The sequence below is a fragment of the Pantherophis guttatus genome, chromosome 16 (assembly GCF_059756535.1).
Source record: "Pantherophis guttatus breed Tessera chromosome 16, ASM5975653v1, whole genome shotgun sequence".
Classification (NCBI taxonomy): domain Eukaryota; kingdom Metazoa; phylum Chordata; class Lepidosauria; order Squamata; family Colubridae; genus Pantherophis; species Pantherophis guttatus.
In genome coordinates, this window is record NC_142078.1 from 9,040,880 (window position 1) to 9,064,869 (window position 23,990).

Sequence of the window (23,990 nt, forward strand, 5' to 3'; positions counted from 1 at the left end):
TATAAACCCCAGTGAATAAATGGACGACTAGATAAATATCAGGGGTCTACAGACTATGTTAAAATAGGAGCTTTGGGTTCAAGGTTTCTTGGTAAATGGAGATCTCGCTTGATTGACAGTAGCTATTAGGTCCTAAGTAAGATGAGGTTTCTCATAAAAGGATAAGGAATGGGCCAGGCATGTCCTCGTGAGAGCATGGAAGAGACAAGGAAGGAAAAAGGGTTCCGGGGAACTATTATGGAACAATGGTTGCTGAGGTCAGAACGTTGATCCACATGACTTATAGTTCACTCTGATGACTGATGAGAAATGCCCTCATCAGAGATTTGAAAAAAGAGACCTGCACGTCAAGGACCATGCAACTCCAGGAGGCAGGAAACAGGTGCAGTCACTTCCGAATGCAGGAAAAGAATGATAGATAGATAGATAGATAGATAGATAGATAGATAGATAGATAGATAAATATAGAAGATAGATAGATAGATATAGATAGATATACAGATAATAGATAATAGATAATAGATGATAATAGATCATGATAGATAGATAGATAGATAGATAGATAGATAGATAGATAGATAGATAGATAGATAGATGGATGATAGATAGATAGATACCATATTTTTCGGAGTATAAGACGCACCTTATACTCCACGTCTTATGCACCGAACATAGCCCTTGAAAAACTACTCTGAAACCCGCCAATCAGCTTTTTTCTTATTTTCCTCCCCAAAAACTAAAGTGCGTCTTCTACTCTAGTGCATCTTATAGTGCGAAAAATACGATAGATAGATAGATAGATAGATAGATAGATAGATAGATAGATAGATATAGATGATAGATAGAAGATTAGAAGATAGATAAATATAGATAGATAGATAGAAGATAGATAGATATAGATTTATTTATTTATTTATTTATTTGTTTGTTTAAATTTCTATACCGCCCTTCTCCAAATAGGACTCAGGGCGGTGCACAGCCTAAGTAAAAACAAAACATACAAAATTTAAAAAACAGTATTAAAATAATTAGATATTCTGGCCGTAAATTAAAACAACCCAATTTAAAACCAATTTAAAATATAGATGATAGAAGAGAGAGAGAGAGAGACATAGAGAGATAGAGAGATGATAGATAAGATAGATCAAGATGTTATTCATAGCTATTGAATGCAAAGAAATATGCTTTTCAACCCAACAGCTAAACTTCTGGAAAGATTGATTTCATACGCATATACATTGTGAAAGAGTTTATGGCAAGCTCTCCAATTCACTAAAGGACAAACTTCAAATCCACATTGTCAGCACTGTGGTCATCCCGAGTGACTCAAGTGGACATGATCTTCCGTTTAGTGAAAGTGATTAATGCAATGCCTTTTCTACAGAAGTCGCATGAGAACCTTTGGCCAGGGTGAAGAGCGTGACGAACCTTTGGCCAGGGACGAAGAGCGTGGGAAAAAGGAAAATCACCTCTTTTCCCCTCGGTGCTGTCCATCAGATTCCACCCTGAAGCCGTAGAGGGGCCATCAATCAACTCCGCAAGCGGGCAAGCAGCCCGCCAGATTGACATTAGTACAAGCTTGTGCAGAGACAGATGGGGTTTTTTTCTGGATCTCAACGTCATAAACCACCTTTATCCAAGATTCTTTCCTATTGAATTCAGCAGGATTCGTTGAATTGAATTCAGCACGGTTCTACTGAAGAGATGTTTCCCTCTTCCAAAAAAGAATCTTTATCTCGAGATGATCACATTGAATTACACGCAGAGACCATGTTTTCAATGTCAAGTTCTCCGTTTCCATTGCCAAAATTATGTCACCATCTCTCCAAACTTCCTGCGTGTGACTCAACATTCCCCTCCATGCAGGAATTGGCTCGCCAAATTTATGACTTTTTAATTTAGTGCCCAGAGAACACATCAGACTATTGTGTTTTTCTCAAACCAAAAATAGCACTGTTATGTTGGAAACATGTATTTGCAATTGACTTCATGTTCCGGGGGCATGCATGCCTTTCAAAACAGTGGCATGTTTTTTGGCATCATTCTTCGGAAAAAGGGAGCGTAACTACTCTCGCTGAATACAGTAGCCCAAAGCACCAGAAGGCAGGGGAAAGAAGCAATGGATGGAAATTAACCAAGGAGAGGATATGAGTCAGCCGTGTGCTGCAGCTGCCAAAAAAGCCAACACAGTTTTAGGCTGCATAAACAAGAGAGATAGAATCAAGATCACGGAAAGTGATAATACCACTTTATAATGCCTTGCTAAGGCCACACTTGGAATACTGCATCCCCAATCTTACAGAAAGATTGCTGTAAAATAAAAAAAAGATGAAATGGGGAAAAAAAAGGCATCCTCGAACATGTGTAAATATACTAGGATAAAGAACGAATTATTAAAAATTGAAAGAGAATATATATGATTAAAAATGGAGAAAATAGAATTTGAGGGTGAAAGAAGATACTGTGTCAAGTTTCGAAGTCATCTCAAATAAATTGCATTTCAAACAAAGTCTTTGAAGAAAACTCCCATTTATTAAGCACAACATTCTAAATCTGACTCCATCATAGCCAACACTGACTTCCAGACCCAAAACCGTCCCTTTCCGTTCCCCACTCCCCTGCATTCATTGGCCATCTTCCAAGTCACTCTACCCCTAATCTACTGCTCCAGCTTAAAGGAATTTCCCCCCTCCCATCCCATCTCCTAGGGGATATTATCTCCAGGGAAAATAAGTAGGTGAAAAGTCAAACGTCCCTTTCCAGACGCCTCCGCTTCTCCTTCTTATGTCAGCACTAGAGTAAATGCAGCTTGAAGTGCTGACATACTGTTTATATAAACAAGAATAGAAATAGTAAGATTTGATTAAAAAAATATGGAAAAGGAACACTTCGGCAAAACTGGTAACTAAGTAAAATATATTTGGATATGATAAATTGCATATGATATGATATGATGTGCTCAATATTCTGCTTCATAAAATATGTGGGTGTGTGTTAGGGGGAAAAAAACTAATAAAACTTGATTTTAAAAAAAAGGAATACTGCATCCAATTTTGGTCTCCACGATGTAAAAAAGATGTTGAGATTCTAGAACAGTGATGGCTAACCTTTTTGCCATCAAGTGCCAAAAGCGGGGGGAGTGTGGGGGGGTCGCGCGCATGCATGCCCACACCCATAATTCTATGTGCCCTGGCCCCCCATGCATGCATGCGTGACCCCCTGCACTGCCCCCACTTTTGGCATGCGATTACACGGTGGGCCACCGGACTTCCGATGGACCGTAAGTCAGGAAACGGGCCGTTTCCGATCTTCAGAGGGCCTCTGGAGTGGGGAGGACGTTTTCACCCTCCCCGGGCTCCTAGAAAGGCTCTGGAGCCTGGGGAGAGCGAAAAACAGGCCTTCCTCACCCCAACCCCTCGGAGACCCTCCAGAGACCAGAAACAGCATGTTTTCTGACTTCTGATGGGCCCAAAACACCTGAAAATCAGCTGGCCGGTGCACGCATGTGTACCAGAGCTCAGCTCGTGTGTCCACCAATATGGCTCCACATGCCACCTATGGCACACATGAAGCCATAGGTTCACCATCACGGCTCTAGAAAGAGTGCAGAGAACAGCAACAAAAATGATTAGGGGACTGGAGGCTAAAACATATAAAGAACGGTTGCTGGAACTGGGTATGTCTAGTCTGGTGAAAAGAAGAACTACGGGAGACATGATAGCAGTTTTCCAATATCTCAGGGGCTTCCACAAAGAAGAGGGAGTCAAGCTATTCTCCAAAGCACCTGAGAGTTGAACAAGAAACAATGGATGGAAACTAATCAAGGAGAGAAGCAACTTAGAACTAAGGAGAAATTTCCTGACAGCGAGAACAATGAATCAGTGGAACAAGTTGCCTCCAGAAGTTGTGAACGCTTCAACACTGGGAGTTTTTAAGAACAGATTGGACAACCATTTGTCTGATGGTTTGGCAATCCAGACGGGGATATGAAGAGGTGAGCTCTGCTGTGCCCTGCTTGGAAAACTGGTTTACGTGCTCAGAATCGCTTTATTTAACTTGATTAATAAATATAAATGCAAATCAATGAGTAACTTAAAAAATAAGAATAATCCAGTGTTAAGGTTTTATCCGAGGAACCTAGCTAGCGCTATTTAGTCTTCTGAGCGCCAGGGCACAGGTGCAAAGATTGCTGCGGGGCCTCTGAGCATGTGCAGAGAATATAATTAACCTGGCCCTATGCTGGAGAGGAAGCAAGAAAAGAAGCATTTGGTACATTGCTTCTGTTTTGGAAACATTGAAAAGTGCCTGTCCCTGTGTATCTACTTCCAATATTGAGGTGCATCCTAGGTTACCCCAAGAATATAGAGGGTCCCTCGTTCAGGAGCCAGCAGTGACCCACTCATCTCTAAAGAGTTTTTAGCTTAGCTTTCATTTCTCACACAATTATTTTCTCCGTACAATAAATAAGAATGTGATGCAATCATTTACTTACATACCGTCAGCCTTTCTAACCTGAAGAGACTCAACTACACGTTCCTTCATTTCTCCGCCCATCTAAGACACCCAGGTTGAGGGATACCAGCCTAGAGCTTCATGTCTGAGCAAGAGGTTGGTCTAGAAGACCTCCAAAGTCCCTTCCAACTCTGTTATTAAGTTCAGGTTAAGCTGATTCATTGCGGATGCCTAAACAGAAGAATCTAACCTAAACTAATGGACAATAAACTGGTGCTACGTAAGAGTCAACAGCATTCAAGAGGAGTTGGATTTAGACTGCTTGTGGCAACGTAATGATTCCCAGCTGACTCCTCTCTTGACTCCACCCTAGGATCTGCCTGTCCTTCTCCTACAAAAATTGTGTGGCAAACTGACCTTTGTAAAATCGGGGGTGCACAAACTAGGATTTCAATAGGGTTAGTCCAAAAGTTGCGCCTGAACTGAGCTTTTTAATGAGACCTTTTTAAAACCCACGATGTACACACAAACCTATTAACTGGGTTTCCTTCTCGTTATACGGAACTGTGATTGCTGTTCCTGGAATGCAGCTGAAAGTCAAAGATCGCCTAGGCCAGGAAAAATGCAGAATCTTGATCCCAATAATTCGGAGGCAGGAAGCAAAGTAGAATACTCTAACAACATGAAATTCAGTGTGGAGAAAAGTAAGAGTCTTACACGTAGGCAAGAAAAACCAAAAGTACACATATAGACTGGGTGAAACCAGGCTTAATAGCAGTGACTGCGAGAGGGATCTTGGACTCTTAGTGGACAACCAGTTAAATATGAGCCAACTGTGTGTGGCGGCAGCCAAAAAAGCCAATGCAATCCTAAATTGCATTAACAGAGGGATATAATCAAGATCAAGTAAGGTACTAATATACCACTCTATAAAGCCCTAGTAAGACCACTGTCAAGTTTCCGAAAGATGCCCTAATTAATTCATGAGCCATGATCCAAACTTCAAAGGAAATATAGTCATTTATTAGGAGCAACATTCCGGCAATACCCGGATGCAGTTAGGACTGATCCTACGTAGATTTACGTTCCCCTATGACCCTGTCTCTCCCCTCCTCTCTGGCCATGTCATAAATCACATTCTCCAATTAACCACTTTGGCTGGCTGTGAAACCTAACACCCTCCTTCTGATTGAGGTCAGAAAGAATGTATGGAATTCACTTCAGTTCTCCCTCTCTCCTGCTCATGGCAACTTGAAAGCTTTGCAAGTTGACAACCACACCTACAGTCCTGCATCCAGTTTTGGTCACCACATTATAAAAAAAAATGTTGAGACTCTAGAAAGAGTGCAAAGAAAAGCAACCAAGATGAGTGCAGTACTGCAGGCTACTTCTGCTGATCATTGGCTACCAGCAATTTGGCAGATCGAATCTCACCAGGCTCAAGGTTGACTCAGCCTTCCATCCTTCCGAGGTCAGTAAAATGAGGACCTAGATTGTTGGGGGCAATAGGCTGACTCTGTAAACTGCTTAGAGAGGGCGGTAAAGCACTGTGAAGTGGTATATAACTCTAAGTGCTATTGCTATTGCTATTAGGGGACTGGAGGCTAAAGCATACGATGAATGGTTGCAGGAACTGGGCATGGCTGGTCTAGTGAAGAGAAGGACCAGGGGAGACAGGATAGCAATCTTCCAATATTGAGGGGCTGCCACAGAGAGGAGGAAGGGGGTCAAGCTATTTTCCAAGGCACCCAAAGGCCAGACAAGAAATAATGGATGGAAACTGATGAAGGAGAGATTCAGCCTAGAAATAAGGAACTGACAGTGAGAACAATCAACCAATGGAACAGAAGTTGCCTTCAGAAGTTATGGAAGCTTCATCACTGGAGACTTTCAAGAAGAGACTGGACTGCCCTCTGTCAGAAATGGTGATGGGGGGTTGGACTAGAAGACCTACAAAGTCCCTCCCAACTCTGTTAATCTGTATCGTAATACATTATCCAATGTCAGATTGCAGCCAAACGTTGATAGCCTCGGAGCCAGGAAAACTTTGGACAAGAGGCTGTGTTAGCATAGATCATTCTGAATTCTAGCTTATCCAGGAAGAGGAAAAATTATCAAGGACGATTGTGATAGTGAGAGAATCCTGGAAAAGTGGGGCTCCTGCCAAAAACAGAGGCAGCAACGGTTGAACCTGGATTCCAGAGACCATCATCCTCATTTCTTAAAGGAAGCCCTCCATTTGCAATGGAATCGTAAGCTTCATACTTAGGAATCTCCATGGCATCAGACCTGGGTATTTGCGGGACCGCCTTCTGCCACCAATAGCCTCCCACCGGCCAGTACGCTCCCACAGAGAGGGACTCCTCAGGGTGCCGTCAGCTAGGCAGTGTCGGCTGGCGACCCCCAGGGGGAGGGCCTTCTCTGTGGCAGCTCCTGCCCTCTGGAACGATCTGCCCCCGGAGATACGGAGGATATCAGATCTCCGGGCTTTTCGCCGCGCCCTAAAAACTTTTCTCTTCCATCAGGCAGGGCTGGCGTGAAACCCCCCCACCCCACCCGGTTTTTGAGATATTAGATTTTTAATTGTTTAATGGGTTTTAGTCGTAAGGTTCTTAATTTTTCGGCCAAAGGATATAATTCTTTTAAATTTTTAACTTTTGTATTGGATGTTTTTTACTTGGCTGTGCAGCGCCCTGAGTCCACCAGGAGAAGGGCGGTATACAAATTTAAATAAAATAAAATAAAACAAATAAATAAATAAATCTGGACCTGGATCACAATGGGGACTAGCAATTTAAGCAGTCACTAAGTGAAACCAAAATTTTGCTTCCATTTCCTTTGCTTTACAGATCTGCCAATAAAATGTTGTAAATATGAGGACTGGTCTCCAAGTGACTTTTTCATCGGCGTCGTAACTGTGAACCGGTTGCTAAATGAGGACTACGTGTAAAACCTTAAGGGCTTTAACATATTCCACAGCCATACAACATCTGGAAGACAGAGTAGCTTGAAAGAGTTTGACGGCAGCAGTTATCGTTCTTCACAGATACCAAAAAGAATTAAAAGAACAAAATCTGGGCAATGCATCATGGTTTATTTGATTCTATCTGTGTCAACCTAGCTGTCGAGCCTCGGTTGGGTCTCGCCATCAATGGGGAGGAGGATGAGGAGGGGGCAAGCTTATTCCGTTCTGGTGGTGGCTTGTTTCCAGTGCAGTTGGGTGGACTTGCCGAGACTAGCTTTGTTAGACCGCAATTTAGCTTGACCGCAGTTTAGCTTTGTTAGACCGCAATTTGAGATGTGTGTGCACTGCATAAGCTTGGTTTTTCTCCCAAGATATACAGCAGACAAATAAGAAATTAAGCAATAAGGATTTTGGAGTCCTAGTGGACAATCACTTAAATATGAGTCAGCCGTGTGTGCAGCAGCTGCCAAAAAAGCCATCACAGTTCTAGGCTGCATAAACAGAAGGATAGAATCAAGAATACCAGAAGTGTTAATACCACTTTATAAGGCCTTGGTAAAGCCACACTTGGAAGACGGCATCCAGTTTTGGTCGCCACGATGTAAAAAAGATGTGGAGACTCTAGAAAGAGTGCAGAGAAGAGCAACAAGGATGATTAGGGGACTGGAGGCTAAAACATTCGAAGAATGGCTACAGGAACTGGGTATATCTAGTTTGATGAAAAGAAGGACTAAGGGAGATGTGATAGCAGTCTTCCAATATCTCAGGGGCTGCCACAAAGAAGAGGGAGCCAAGTTATTCTCCAAAGCATCTGAAGGCAGGTGCTATCTTTCTTTCTTTCTTTCTTTCTTTCTTTCTTTCTTTCTTTCTTTCTTTCTTTCTTTCTTTCTTTCTTTCTTTCTTTCTTTCTGTAATTTGATTTATATGCCACCCTTCTCCAGAGACTCAGGGCGGCTTACATTGCGTTAAGCAATAGCCTTCATTCTTTTGTATATTTATACAAAGTCAGCTTATTGCCCCCACAAACTGGGTCCTCAATTTACCTACCTTAGAAAGGATGGAAGGCTGAGTCAACCTTGAGCCTGGTGAGATTCGATTTCTTTCTTTCTTTCTTTCTTTCTCTCTTTCTTTCTTTCTTTCTTTCTTTCTTTCTTTCTTTCTTTCTTTCTTTCTATCAGCTATCCATCTACCTAGCTATCATTTATTATTGAATGAAGGTAAATATATGTGTCCCTGGATAAAGTTGCAAGGTTCAATCTGGGTCAGTCACCTACAAACCACATTTCGCCTAATTCCACTCCTCTAACCTCAATATCTGTCATTTAGCCATTGATAGAATAGTTCTCATGTTAGGAAATAGTCCGAACCTTCTTTTCCTTTAATTTTTAGGGTTAACCTGTCCATCTCTGCACATTCTAGAATTTTTTTTTTTTTTTGGTTGTCATATCATCTGCAGGGGTTTTCTGGGGTTTTCCAACATTGTGCATATGCGATCCTATTTATTATTATTTACTTATTTTTTTTCCAAGAGTGAAAAGGCCAGCCAATTCAAATATTATGACTCCAAAACAGTGTCTACATCACTAAGTCATTGTCAATGACGAATGGATGGGACAGGAGCTTAAAGATCTTGGTTAATCACTCGACCCCCACCCAAAAGAACCTGGCTGAAGTCCTGTTTAAAGGACCCTTCTGTCTCTACCCCACCTTTCCAGGAAAAAAGTACTCATCAACACTCAATAGGTGATTCAGTTCCCAAGTATTACCTAGAAACCCGTAAAGCAGAGAAAGTTACCACCGGCCGAGAAATATGGTGGAATTGCTCAGTTTATATCCACACCCTTTCCCATGAAAAAAGGGACACTTTTAGTCATAGGTCAGTTCACATGAAACTGGCACCCTTGGCATCGGATACTGATTACTAATATAAAAAGAGGGGAAGAAATCCCTCACCTGTTCCCGCCCACTCGCCCAGCGACAAACAAGCAAACAAATAAGCCATGTATTGGGTTCCCTCTCACTCTGGGTTCCCCAGGCCCATTGGCAAAATGCCAGGTTTTCAGGTCTAGTTGGGTATGTCTAGTTTAATGAAAAGAAGGACTAGGGGTAACATGATAGCAGTGTTCCAATATTTGAGGAGCTGCCACAAAGAAGAGGGAATCAAACAGAGGTGGGTTTCAGCAGGTTCTGACCAGTTCTGGAGAACTGGTAGCGGAAATTGTGAGTAGTTCAGAGAACCGGCAAATACCACCTCTGGCTGGCCCCAGAGTGGGGTGGGAATGGAGATTTTGCAATATCCACCCCCCAGGAGTGGGGGAGGGAATGGAGATTTTATAGTATCCTTCCCCTGGAGTGGGGTGGGAATGTAGATTTTACAGTATCTTTCCCCTGCCATGCCCACCAAGCCACGCCCACCAAGCCATACCCACAGAACTGGTAGTAAAAAATTTTGAAACCCACCACTGGAGTCAAGCTATTCGCCAAAGCACTTGAAGGCCAGACAAGGAACAGTGGATGGATACTAAGAGCCTTGGTAGTACAGGGGTTTAAGGCAACCTGTTATTAAGCTGGTTATTAAGACCAGCTGCCTGCAATTACTGCAGGGTTCTAATCTCGCCAAGGCTCAAGGTTGACTCAGCCTTCCATCCTTTCTAAGGTAGGTAAATTGAGGACCCAGTTGTGGGGGCAATAAGCTGACTTTGTATAAATATACAAAAGGATGAAGGCTATTGCTGAGCACATTGTAAGCCGCCCTGAGTCTCCGGAGAAGGGCGGCATATAAATCAAATTTAAAAAAAAAAAAAAACCTAATCAAGGAGAGATTCAACCTAGAACTAAGGAGAAATTTCCCGATTCAGCCTAGAACTAAGGAGAAATTAATTATTCTTACATAATTAATTAAAGGAACAGATTGCCTTCAGAAGTTCTGGGGGAGGTTTTTAAGAAGAGACTGGACAGCCAATTGTCTCAAATGGTACAGGGTTTTCTGCCTGAGCAAGGGGTTGGACTAGAAGACCTCCAAGGTCCCTTCCAACTCTGTTACTCCATCAAAGTAGGGGCCATCTAATCTCTACAGGGGTGATGTTCCAAAGGATGGGAACCACCATGGAGAAGGCTCTTTTTCTGGGTCCCACCAGATGTACCTGCAGAGGGGAGAGGATCTGCAACAATCGCCCAGTCTGGTGATAGTATTTTCATACTAATATACTAGCATTTTTAGAGCATACTTAGAGTGGTGCGGTGGCCTAGAGGTGGAGCATTCGCCTCACAATCAGGAGGCTGTGAGTTCAATCCTAGGTAGAGACGGATATTTCTCTCTCTGAGCACGATGAGAATATATCTGCTGAATGTAACTCCGCATTGGCAACAGGAAGGGCATCTGGCCAGAAAATACTCAGTTCCATTCAGTTGCCCAGACTCCACCCCACAAGGGATTATGGGGTTGTTAAAAGGATATGATGATGCCCAGCGAGATTGGCCAAAACCTATCCCCTGAGCGCTGGAGATGTAGACATAAATCTGGAACGTTTTACCATACGTGTTGGCCATGTCCCAATGCCAGGAAATATTGGGTCAAAATTAAGGAATGGCTGGAAGAAATTACGGAACATAAAACAGAATTGAAACCAGATTTATGTTTTTTAGGCATATTAGATTCAAAAATGGGAAAAAGCTATGAATACATAATACTACACATATTAACCCCAGCATTTGCGCAAAACTGGAAACCAACAAATACCCCCCCCTTAGAGGAAATGATAATTAGAAAAATACTGGAATGTGCTGAAATGGATAGGATGACCATGGAGTTAAATGAATGAGAAGAATCGGATTATTATAAAAATTGGAGTAGATTGTACAAGTGGCTAGAGAACCCAAAACAAGAAATAAATAAAAAAAAATCAAAATCATTGACTATAATATAAAGATAAATGTATATATGTATAATCAGAATGTATTATATCATTATAACATAATTATTATATTATTACTAGAAGTGTTAAAAATCTATGAGAAGGCAAATATTGAATTACAAAAGCAGAATATACACGCTGATGCGACAAGCTGCAAAATTGTATTATACCGTTGTATTGTTTGTTTCTTTTTATTTGTTTGCATTTGTTATGCGTGGTTTTTAAAGTTGGAAATGTTTAATAAAAACTATTTTTTTTAACAAAAGATGATACTAGTATTTTAGTGTTTTAGCACATCATTGTAAAAGCTCATCATGTTATGCTTTCATAGGCTAAAGTTCTGGCTTCCCAAGAATATAAAACAGAGAATTCTGCTTAACATGGGATACTGTACAATTTAAACTGCTCAATGGCCAGATGTTGATAGAGAAAAAAAATCTACTTTGTAGGTATTTTAAAAATGGTTATAACCCCCAGGGTTCCTGTCATATAGTGCCCAAATGTGACCCCCAACCAGGGGTGAAATGCTCCCGGTTCGGACCGGATCACCCGATCCGGTAGCGATGAGGGGGGGGGGGAGTTCGGAGAACTGGTAGCAAAAATTCCTCCCCCCCCCCATCCCCAGCTGAGCCGCGCGATCATCAGAGGCTTTTTAAAAAACTTTTAAAAGCATTTTTTCTAAAACCTCTTTGGCCGAAGAGATTGTAAAAAAAATGCTTTTAAAAGGCTCTGACGATTTCAGCTGTGTTGCCTGATCATCAGAGGCTTTTAAAAGCATTTTTTTCTGCAACCTCTTCAGCCGAAGAGGTTATAAAAAAAATGCTTTTAAAAGTCAAAAAAAAAAGTTGGGCATGCCTACCCAATCACATTACACCCCCCCCCCAGTCACGCCCACAGAACCGGTAGTAACAAATTTTCGATTTCACCACCACCCCCAACTCTAACCCATCAGTCTGTTGGTCTCCTTCCTTGAACAAATCCAGCCACTGACTCTTCCCTTAGTGGCACATCTGGACAGCTAAATTAAGCACATTTAAATGGAAATTGGAAAAATAAATAAATAAAGCCTCACTGGATTCCGCATATTTTGGCCTGGAAACAAGCAAAATATGCGTGTTACAGTCAAGCACAAAATATCTAAAAAATGCAACTTCCAGTTAGGATTCATGGTGAATTAGATAGACATCCCCCGCGGGAATAGGGATGGCAGTCTGGTGAGAATCGTGGCTAGATGGAAATTTCTAACCGGCAAATTTCTCTGGATAAAGAAGAGCATGTGAGATCACCCACGGGCATTCCAGACAGCTGTTTTCCATGAATAAACTGTAGGAACCGAGATTTCTGCACCGAGTTCTTGAATTGAGCAGCTGGAAATCAGGGGATTTCCAAACACTGCCCACTCACAAGGTAGCCTTTATACAAATGAAGTTGTGCCGATGCTCATTTCCTAATCTCTTTCGAAAATTGCTTCTTCATTGCTTTCAACTCTTAAAAACCTTAAGACGATCGCTTTTTAAAAAAAGTGAACAGCAAAAAGGTGATGAAAACATTGATCTGCAAAAGCTACGAATGGTCTGTTTTGACCTAGGCTTCCCCAAAAAGCACAAAGCAGACCCCCTGGTCCTGACAAAACCGCTTTTGTTGAACAAACAGTGAATTCCTCTCATTCACCTTCAGCAAAGTCTTTCAGGGGAGAATTTACAGTCAACAGACCTTATCTGGCTTGGAGAGCTGCCAGGCCGATATCTTCAAAACGTGGCAAAGAGTCTCGGAGAGTCACAAACCAATTAGGCAAACTAATTGTCTCCTGCAAACTCCACTCCCCTTTCGCTCCTCTTTTATTCCCTCCATTCATTGTCCACCAGTGGCCTTACTCCTGAGTCGACCCTTGTTCCTTAGCTGTTCCCTTCATCTGGCAACTCTGTGCATGTGCACACTGGGAACAGGCTCCAGTTGTTCTTCTGCCCCACTGATGTCTGACTCCAAAGGCAGCTGATAACTGGCATATGGCCCTGGCCGCCTCTCTGCCTCCGATGCAGAGCCTTCGTCAGAGCCTTCCCCAGATTCCAGGATTGGCCCATGTTCCTCCCCAACCTCCTCACTGTCCGAATCTGCAGCCAATGGTTCGTCCGATCCGGTAGCAGATCAGGCGAACTGGATCTGGTAAACCGGTAGCGGTGGCAGTGGGAGGCTCCGCCCACCCGCTTGGATGTCTCTGAGCATGTGCAGAAGCTTCCGTGCATGATCAGAAGCGTCTCTCTCACACACACACACACAGGTGCCCATGAGCGAACCGGTAGCGAACCAAATTGAAACCCACCACTGGGGGAAATGGACTGAAAGCAAGCACAACTACATGACGCAATCTGGCCGCTCTGTGGGACTTAGATGCAGTGAGATAGCGGTAGATATAGACTGATTGCTTCTTTAATCTAGTGAAAAGAAGGACTAGGGGTGACATAATAGCATTGTGTTCCAATATCTCAGGGGCTGCCCCAGAGAAGAGGGAGTCAAGCTATTCTCCAAAGCACCTGAAGGCAAGACAAGAAGCGATGGGTGGAAACTAATCAAGGAGAGAAGCAACTTAGAACTAAGGAGAAGTTTCCTGACAGTGAGAACAGTTAACCAGTGGAACAACTTGCCTCCAGAAGTTGTGAATGCTCCAACACTGGAAGTTTTTAAGAAGATAACCATTTGTCTGAATTGGTGTAGGGTTTCCTGCCTGAGCAGGGGGTTGGACTAGAAGACCTCCAAGGTCCCCGTACAACTCTCTGATTCTGTTCTGTTATTCTGTTATATGTTTACATGATCCCTACTGCTGCCAGTGGCAACAAGAGTCAGGTCAATTTCAGTGCTGTATACTCAGAAGGAAGTACCGTGAAATTCAGCGAGATTTAATTTGGGTGACTTTAGCAACATCGGTTTTACTGAACCACGTTCTACAGGGATTTTTCGCCCCCTCTCTTTACTACAATTCCTAGAACTTCCTGAAGAAGAGTGGGTGGTAAGGGATATATTTGTGTTTGAGTAAGTCACTCAAAGTCACTCAGCTTGCACTATCCCACAACGTGTCGCTGCGAAACCAACTCTGGATGCCAGAGTGTCTATGTCAGGTGTTTTCCCCACATTCAGCAAAATTCCTTGCAGGTGCCTTTGCAAAACTAATCGCCTTTCCTCCTGTTTTCCCCCTGTGCTGCCCATAGGATCTAAGTTCACCCCCAGGGCATGGAATTTGGGCCTGGAAAACTCCAGGGAGCCTCCCCAAATCGCAGGGACTATGAAGAACGGTTGCAGGAATTGGGTATGTCTAAAGCTATGGCAAATCTAGACAGCTTACTAAAAAGCAGAGACATCACCCTGCCAACAAAAGTGCGTATAGTCAAGGCGATGGTTTTCCCAGTTGCAATGTACGGCTGTGAAAGTTGGACCATAAGGAAGGCTGAGCGCCAAAGAATGGAGGCCTTTGAACGATGGTGCTAGAGAAAACTCCTGCGAGTCCCTTGGACTGCAAGGCCATCCAACCGGTCAGTCCTAGAGGAGATCAACCCCGACTGCTCTTTAGAAGGCCAGATCCTGAAGAGGAAACTCAAATACTTTGGCCACTTAGTGAGAAGGAAGGACTCGTCAAGTTTCCGAAAGATGCCCTAATTAATTCATGAGCCATGATCCAAACTTCAAAGGAAATATAGTATTTTATTAGGAGCAACATTCCGGCAATACTCAGAGGCAGTTAGGACTGATCCCACGTAGATTTACGTTCCCCTATGACCCTGTCTCTCCCCTCCTCTCTGGCCATGTCATAAATCACATTCTCCAATTAACCACCTTGGCTGGCTGTGAAACCTAACACCCTCCTTCTGATTGCGGTCAGAAAGAATGTATGGAATTCACTTCAGTTCTCCCTCCCTCCTGCTCATGGCAACTTGAAAGCTTTGCAAGTTGACAGACTCCCTGGAGAAGAGCCTAATGCTGGGAAAGATTGACGGCAAAAGAAGAAGGAGATGACAGAGAATGAGGTGGCCGGATGGAGTCACTGAAGCAGTCAGCGTGAGCTTAAATGGACTCCAGAGGATGGTAGAGGACAGGAAGGCCTGGAGGAACGTGGTCCATGAGGTCACGATGGGTCAGACACGACTTTGCAACTAACAACAACAACAAAAAGTCTAGTGAAAGGAAAAGCTAGGGGTGACATGATAACAGCCTTCCAGTATTTGTGGGGCTCCTACAAAGACGAAGGGGTCGACCTATTTCCCCAAAGCACCAGAAGGCAAGACAAGAAACTAATGGAAACTAAAGGAAAAACTAACCTAGGAGAATTTTCCTGAGGGTTAGAACAATTAACCAGTGGAAAGGCGTGCCTCGAGAAGTTTTGTGGGTGTTCCAACATTAGAGCCTTTTAAGAGACTGGACAGCCATTTGTCTGAAATGCTATAGAGTCTCCTGCTTTTGGAGGGGACTAGAAGACCTCCAAGAACCCTTCCAACTCTGTTATTCTGATGTAGGTGACTGTGAGTAAACCCCAGGATGCCAGTTAGCAGGCCAATACGATCTAATGCTTATGCTGTTTACGCCGAACTAGAAATACCCTGGTTGAGATTGTTATAAAAATGAATGGTTGCAGGAACTGGGCATGACTAGTCGAGTGAAGAGAAGGACCAGGGGAGACATGATAGCAGGGTTCCAATATTTGAGGGGCTGCCACAGAGAGGAGGGAGTCAAGCTATTCTCCAAAGCACCTGAAGGCCAGACAAGGAATAACGGATGGAAACTGATCAAGGAGAGATTCAAGCTAGAAATAAGGAGGAATTTTCTGACAGAAGGACCAGGGGAGACAGGATAGCAGTCTTCCAATATTTGAGGGGTTGCCATAGAGAGGAGGAAGGGGGTCAAACTATTTTCCAAAGCACCCAAATGCCAGACAAGTAATAATGGATGGAAACTGACCAAGGAGAGATTCAACCTAGAAGTAAGGAGAAATTTTCTGACAGCGAGAACAACCAACCCATTGAACAGAAGTTGCCACCAGAAGTTGTGGGAGCTTCATCCCTGGAGGCTTTCAAGAAGAGACTGGACTGCCCTCTGTCAGAAATGGTGTAGTAGGGTCTCCTGCTTGAGTGGGGGGGGGGTTGGACTAGATGACCTCCAAGGTCCCTTCCAGCTCTATTCTCTACTGATTGATTCAACCTGGAAATAAGGAGAAATTTTTTTTTCTGACAGTTGAGAACAATCAACCCATGGAACACAGAAGTTGCCTACAGAAATTGTGGGAGCTTCATCCCTGGAGGCTTTTCAATTAGAGATGTTTCAGAAACGTTGTAGGGTCTCCTGCTTGAGAGGAGGGGGATCGGGGTAGACGACCTCCAAGGTCCCTTCCCAACTCCGTTCATCTGTGCAATCCGGCGCCTTTACCCACTGAGCCTCTTAACCCGGCGAGCCACCGCGTCCCTTGTGTTAAATCCGGCAAGGAGGCGCAATTGCGCTTCTCCAAAAACGGGAGGCTACCCATGCCACCGCTTTCTGGTCTGGTTTTTTTGGTTTTTTTTGTTTTGTTTTGTTTTGTTTTTTTTTGTTTATGTTTTTGGTCCCGTTTCTCACCACTCCAGATCTTTAACTCTCCTCTTTCCGGTCTTTCCCCGCCCTTCGCAACGGGGACTTTCCTTTCGGTTCCTCTTTGGCCAGTTTCACCCTACAGCAAGGAAAAGGCACGCGAAACCTCCTTTTTTTTAAAAAAAACACCCCCCCACTTCTCTCCAGAGGCTGAGTTCTTTCCAAAGCCGCCCCCCCCCACCTCCCCAGTGTCTCTCCAAAGAGAGTAGGTGCGGCAACATAAACCCGGCCGGGGAGAATACTACGAGGCGTGGTTCCACCCCCACAATCCGTGGCTCCGGGAGGATGGGCCAGCCTGCCTGCCCGCCTGCCCAATTTCAGCCTCTTTATAACAGGGGTTTCCAAGCCCGTGAGCCACATCTCTGTGGTCCTTTGGGGCATCTCCCTTCGGCGCGTGGAAGTCATCATCATGCCATTCGGGGAGCTGAGAAGCGCGTCGGGAAGAAGCGGCGGCGGCGGCGGCTGCAACAGGTGCGGCCGCTGTTGCAAGAAACGCGAGGTCGAAGCGCTGCGCTGCCTGTGCGGGCTGGGATTCCTGGGGATGTTCCTTTTGGCTCTGCCGGTGCTCTACTTGATACGAGCCAAGGCTGTCGAAAAAGCCGAGGAGGTAAGGAACGGCTTGGCTTGGCTTTGCGCCTCGCTTCTTCCAGATGTGCTTGGAAAGAGCCTCCTGGGCTTTCCCAGCTGGCGAGGATGGAGTGGATGTGCGCGCCTTGCCTTGGAAGCATAGTGCAGCTATCAAGTTGTTTTTATATTATTATTATTATTATTATTATTATTATTATTATTATTATTATTATTTAATCTTTAGTGAGATTCACAGCCTTTGGGGCTGGTTAATAGCTCAGCAGCTCGAGTCCTAACCAAGGACCTAGGAACTGTTAAGGTATCGTCGGAGGATGTAAGCTGTTCCGAGTAAGATGGTTGTTTATTATTATTATTATTATTATTTAATCTTTAGTGAGATTCACAGACTTTGAGGCTGGTTAATAGCTCAGCAGCTCGAGTCCTAACCAAGGACCTAGGAACTGTTAAGGTATCGTCGGAGGATGTAAGCTGTTCCGAGTAAGATGGTTGTTTATTATTATTATTATTATTATTATTATTATTATTATTATTATTATTTATTGGTTAATCTTTAGTGAGATTCACAGCCTTTGAGGCTGGTTAATAGCTCAGCAGCTCGAGTCCTAACCAAGGACCTAGGAACTGTTCAGGTATCGTCGGAGGATGTAAACTGTTCCGAGTAAGGTGGTTTTTTGTAGAGTCAAAATGTTCAAATCCGGCAAATTTAGAATTTCTAAATAGCGGGGTAGCCCTTTGGGTATTGCTCCGAGGGCTCCAATTACAATCGGGACAACACACGATTTCTTTTTCCACAGTCGCTCAACTTCAATTTGTAAGTCCCGGTACTTTGTGATTTTTTCTTGCTGCTTATCTTCAATTCGTGCATCACCAGGTATTGCAATGTCAATGAACCATCCTTTTTTCTTTTCAACTATTGTTATGTCAGGTGTGTTGTGGACCAAGTGCCTGTCAGTCTGAATCCTAAAGTCCCACAAGATCTTGAGTTTCTCATTCTCTAAAACTTTCTCAACCTGATGTTCCCAGTGGTTTTTGCTGTACTCAAATCCAAACTTCTGGCACAATTTCCAGTGAATGATTTTAGCAACACGGTCATGGCGTTGTAGGTAGTCAGTTTGTGAAATTTTGCTGCACCCACTGATCAGGTGGTCTATTATTATTATTATTATTATTATTATTATTATTATTATTATTGGGATTCAAATAATTTAACAACCGGTTCTCTGCCTTAATGATTTCTTCCAACAACCAGTTCACCAAACTGCTCAGAAAGTTATCAACCGGTTCGGTGCGAACTGGCTGAATCCCATCACTGATGATTCTATTCCTGTTCTGTTCTGTTCTGTTCTGTTCTATTCTTATTTATTTTATTTATTTATTTATTTTATTCAATTTATATACCGCCCTTCTCCTAGTGGACTCAGGGTGGTGCACTCAGGGCGGTGAACTATTCTATTCTATTCTAGTCTAGTCTAGGCTTAATCCTTGTAGTAAGGGAGGAATGTAGAACGTGCAACCCAAGGTTGTGCCAAAAGGTGCTTTTCTTTCAAAAGGCAACTAGACTTCCACCCACCCACCCCTACAACCCAGTTGAAGATGTGTCGCTTCTCATCTTGAGAAGCTTCTTCAGTTTTTCAGAACAGAACTGGAAAGGAGCTGAAGAAGTTGCTTCTCTGAAGGAGAAGCCAAAACGTCTTCAAGGAAAAAGAACAAAGTCCAGTAGCCTTTGGAAAACGGGGGAGGGGGGGAGGAAGTACCATTGGGATAACCATTAACAGATCTTTAACAGATTAACAGAAGGGACCTTGGAGGTCATCTAGCCCAACCCACCCACCCCCACTCCGCCCAAGCAAGAGACCTGATACCATTTCTGACAGGTGGCAGTCCAATTTCTTCTTGAAAGCTCCCACAACTTCTGTTCCATGGGTTGATTGCTCTCAGTGTCAGAAAATGTCTCCTTATTTCAGGTTGAATCTCTCCTTGTTCAGTTTCCATCCATTGTTCCTTGTCTGGCCTTCGGGTCCCTTGGAAAATAGCTTGACCCCCTTCCTCCTCTCTGTGGCAGCCCCTCAAATATTGGAAGACGGCTATCCTGTCTCCCCTGGTCCTTCTCTTCACTAGACCAGCCATGCCCAGTTCCTGCAACCGTTCATCATATGTTTGAGTCTCCAGTCCCCTCCTCATCTTGGTTGCTGGATGGTTGAGAATCTCCCTTGACATACAATCATTAGATTGGAAGGGAACATGGAGGTCTTCTAGTCCAACCCCCTCTGCCCATGGCAAGAGATCCTATACTGTTCTGGACAGATGTTTCCCATCTCTTCAGAGAAACGTATGGAAGGGAAGACCCTGTTGGTCATGTGTTGGGTTGGGGAATAGGAAGGACCCTTGAGGAAGACTCTGAAGTTCAACCCAGTGGTTGCCCATTTCTGCCACGCCCAAGAACTCCATCAGACCGGCTGGTTGGTGGGACAAGAAAAAAGGAAGGACAAAATGAGGAAAAGGAAGGGATTGCTTGGAAGATGGGAAAAGCCATTGAGCTAAGTTCTCCTACAGGGATCTACAAAAGGAAGAAGGAAAATGAAGGGTCTTGTGTCCAAATGTGGTCGGAAGCCCCATTCCCCTTCTCTTGCTTTTCTCCTGCTAGTTTTCTTCACTTCCCAAACTCGGACTACTTCAACTGGATTGGAGCCCATCCATTTGAATAACAGCCAGACCAAGAAGTTCTTAAGTTGTTGAGATGCAACCAGAGCACACACTGGCTGCCACAATCAAAGTAATCCATCAGATTACTACTATGGTTGATAGTAACTGATAGCTGATAAATTGTTGATAGACAACCACTTGTCCAGGATGATTTGAAGTCTCCTGCCTTGGGCAGGGGTTGGACTAGAAGACCCCCCAGGGCCCTTCCAGTCCTGTGAGTCTAAGAATATCCTTAGATCCCTTTGATGGATTATTATTATGGTTCACTGCAAGGTCAGCCAGATGTTGAGACTGGATTTGACATTTTATCCCTCTACTGAATCCTTCCCAGTTATTAATATGGTTCCAAAATCAAAAATGTCTGTAAATTAAACCAAGTTAGAAGATTAGGGGGCTGGAGGCTAAAACATACCATGAATGGTTGCAGGAACTGGGCATGGCTAGTCTAGTGAAGAGAAGGACCAGGGGAGACAGGAGAGCATCTTCCAATATTTGAGGGGCTGCCACAGAGAGGAAGGGGGTCAAGCTATTCTCCAAAGCACCTGAAGGCCAAACAAGAAATAATGGATGGAAACTGAACAAGGAGAGATTCAACGTAGAAATAAGGAGAAATTTTGTGACAGTGGGAGCAATCAACCCATGGAACAGAAGTTGTGGGAGCTTCATCACTGGAGGCTTTCAAGAAGAGACTGGACTGCCATCTGTCAGAAATAGTGTAGGGTCTGATTGGGCGGGGGAGCGGTTGGATTAGATGACCTACAAGGTCCCTTCCAACTCTGTTAATCTGTACGTAGAAGTGGCTTAAAGCATCTCGAATGAACAATTTGGAAAGCAATTGGAACTCGGAGCTCCTTGATTCCAAGCACAATCTTCTGTATGGTGGTGTGATGCATTGCTGGAATTGTAGCAGTGGAGTAGAATTTTGGCCCCGAACCAAACTGGTATATTGCCAGAGCACCAGCTGTGGTTTTGAACTTCCAAGTTTCCAAAATATACCAGGTTTTTTTTTTCTTTTTCCCAAGAGAGATTCAGAGACGTCTTCCCTGCTGCCGTAAAGTATTGAAGGATCTCCCTTTGATGGATGATTTCCTGTGATCTCATTTCCTCCTTCACTAGAATGGATATGTAGTTTTCCACTCTGCAAAAAAAAAAAGGAGGCAGCCGGTTGCAAGAAGTTATTTCATGCTTCCGTCTGCCAAATGCTGAACAGGGAAACTACGAAATGCTGTTGTGTTTAAGTTCACCAAAATATGCATCACATACAGTTGGTCAGCTGTTGTTTTGCTGTGTCACGTGTCCTCTACTCTACCCCTTCATTTTTACTTGCACATGTTTGTGTGTTCGCTTGCTAATCGTTCCATCCCTCGCCCCAAAGGAAATTAAATTTTACAATGTTCGGCAGGAGAATAGCTGGAGAGAAGTGAAAAGCGTCAGTGAGCTAGCCATGCCTATTTTGAAAAGTAAACGCTGATAGGCTGCAGGGTCCTTGAGGCTCTCTCAAAGCTCGGTGGCTTTCTTGCAGACGTTTCATTACCCAATTATGTAGTCTCGTCAGTGTTAGGGATTTGTGGAGGAAGAGGAGGAGGAGGAGGAGGAGGAGGAGTTGGAGAGGGAGAGGGTGTTGGAAAAGGAGTGATAAGAGATGGAAAGGAGAAGGAGGAGTGGGAGTGGGAGTGGGAGAGAGGAGGAGGGGGAGAGGGAGGGGGAATTGGAGAAGGAGCTGGAGAGGGAGTTGGAAAGGGAGAGGGAGGAGTAGTAGTGGGGAGTGGGAGTTGGAAAAGGAGATGGAGAAGGAGAAGCCAAACAGTGTCGACTGGCGGCCCCTAGGGGGAGAGCCTTGTCTGTGGGGGCACCTACCATCTGGAATGAGCTCCCCCCGGAGATACGGAGGATCCCGGATCTGCGCTCCTTCCGCCGTGCTGTGAAGACCTTTTTATTCCATCAAGCGGGCTTGGCCTGATCTCTTCCCTTTTTAAATACATAAATTTTAATCTGTTTTTAAATTATTGGGGCATTTTAATTTGTCTGGGCCAAATAATTTAATTTGATTTTATCGGGTTTTTAAATTTTGTGTATTTATGTATTTTATTGTTGGCTGTTCACCACCCTGAGTCCTTCGGGAGTAGGGCGGTATACAAATCAAATAAACCTAAACCATAAACCTAGAGGGAGAGGGAGAGGGAGGAGGAGATGGAGATGGAGGAGTGGGAGTGGGAGAAGGAGTTGGAAAAGGAGAGGGAGAAGGAGAAGGAGAGGGAGTTGGAAAGGGAGAGGGAGTTGAAGAGGGAGAAGGAGATGGAGGAGGAGTGGGAGAAGGAGAAGGAGAAGGAGAAGGAGAAGGAGAAGGAGAAGGAGAAGGACTGTGGGGCTCTCTGAATCCGGTTGCTTTCTTGCAGATATTTCATTACCAAACTAGGTGACATCATCAGTGCAGCTGATAGACTAGGGCTACAGCCTCCGACATTACCAAGATGCTGATTTCAATCGCTGGACCTACCAAGTGTGCGGTTGAATCTTTCAGTCCTCTCTATATTTTGGGCTGTTCGCCTAACAGCTGAAAGGCGCATCGATGTTTTGCCTCAACATCTGCTGTGGCATTCGGCCAGTTCAGAGTGTTGATCGTAAAAGCCATGCTGCTGTTGTTATAAATGTTGGACCCGTCCCAGCTGGATGTTTGCCAAGGGTTGTAACCTTCTGTTTCCGAAATGATGTGTAATGCAGGGTAATTTCTAATCTGTTGCATCATCCGCAATTCAACTTCTGCACCATTGAGCTAACATGCTGTACTCTACGAGGCCTTCACAACTGTTCTCCATCTAAAGCAGGGGTGTCAAGGTCGATTTCGTTGAGGGTTGTGTTTGACCTTGGAGGGACGGTGGGGGGCATGGCTAGGGGGTGGGGTGGCCATAACGGGCATGGCCAGCTCGATGTCACTCGTGTCAGGGGCACCTGTGGGAGGGAAGGACTCCCCTGAGTTTATTGCTGAGAGCTATTGCAATTGTTCTTCCTTTTCCCCTTCCTTCCTTCCTTCCTTCCTTCCTTCCTTCCTTCCTTCCTTCCTTCCTTCCTTCCTTCTTTTTCCTTCCCTCTTCATTCTCCTTTCTTCTTCCTTCCCCTCTTTCTTTCTTTCTCCTCCCTTGCTCTCTTCCCATCTTCCCTTCTTTTTCTTTGTTTTTCCTCTTTCTTCTCCTTTCCTGGCCCTTCTTGGATGCTCAAATGCAAAAGAGGAAACATTGCTCCTTATGTTTTCCTTTTTAGTTTGTTTTGATAGCCCTCTGCCAGCAAACATGGAGCTCGGGGGTGGGGGGGGCTGCCCGCAGTCATTGGCAGAAGGCTGCAGGAGGGTGTCGCAGCCGAAAACTGGCCCCCGAACTCCATTTTCTTTTTTTTTCTTTTTTTTTTAGTTTGTCAAACATACAAGAAAACAGGTATAAGTATAAACATGGACATGAACACAGAAAATGAGTATGAATAAATGGGGACAGTAGGAGAGGAACGATAGGCATACTGGTGCACTTATGCACGCCCCCTTACAGACCTCTTAGGAATGGGGTGAGTTCCACGGTAGACAGTTTAAGGTTGAAGCTGTGGGGCTTTGAGGATGTAACAACTGAGTCAGGTAGTGCATTCCAGGCATTGACCACTCTGTTGCTGAAGTCGTACTTTCTGCAATCGAGTTTGGAGCGGTTTACCTTAAGTTTGTATCTATTGTTTGCCCGTGTATTGTTTCGTTTGAAGCTGAAGTATTCACTGACAGGTAG

At 44.1% G+C, this 23,990-nt stretch overlaps 1 protein-coding gene and 1 long non-coding RNA gene across 2 annotated transcripts in view; both read left to right on the plus strand.

The window, feature by feature from the left end:
- Window positions 1-348: 348 nt before the first annotated feature.
- Window positions 349-2,406, plus strand: LOC148111800 (uncharacterized). The gene is made up of 2 exons (XR_015730235.1): window positions 349-382; window positions 1,385-2,406. It is a non-coding gene; the product is annotated as an uncharacterized LOC148111800 (long non-coding RNA).
- Window positions 2,407-5,074: 2,668 nt separating this feature from the next.
- TNFSF15 (TNF superfamily member 15) overlaps window positions 5,075-23,990 on the plus strand; it is a 38,441-nt gene continuing 19,525 nt past the window's right edge. Inside the window, exons 1-2 of the mRNA XM_034424624.3 lie at window positions 5,075-5,171; window positions 17,223-17,545. Of these exons, the coding sequence (XP_034280515.2) occupies window positions 5,075-5,171; window positions 17,223-17,545 (420 nt within the window). The remainder of the gene's footprint in view (window positions 5,172-17,222; window positions 17,546-23,990) is intronic.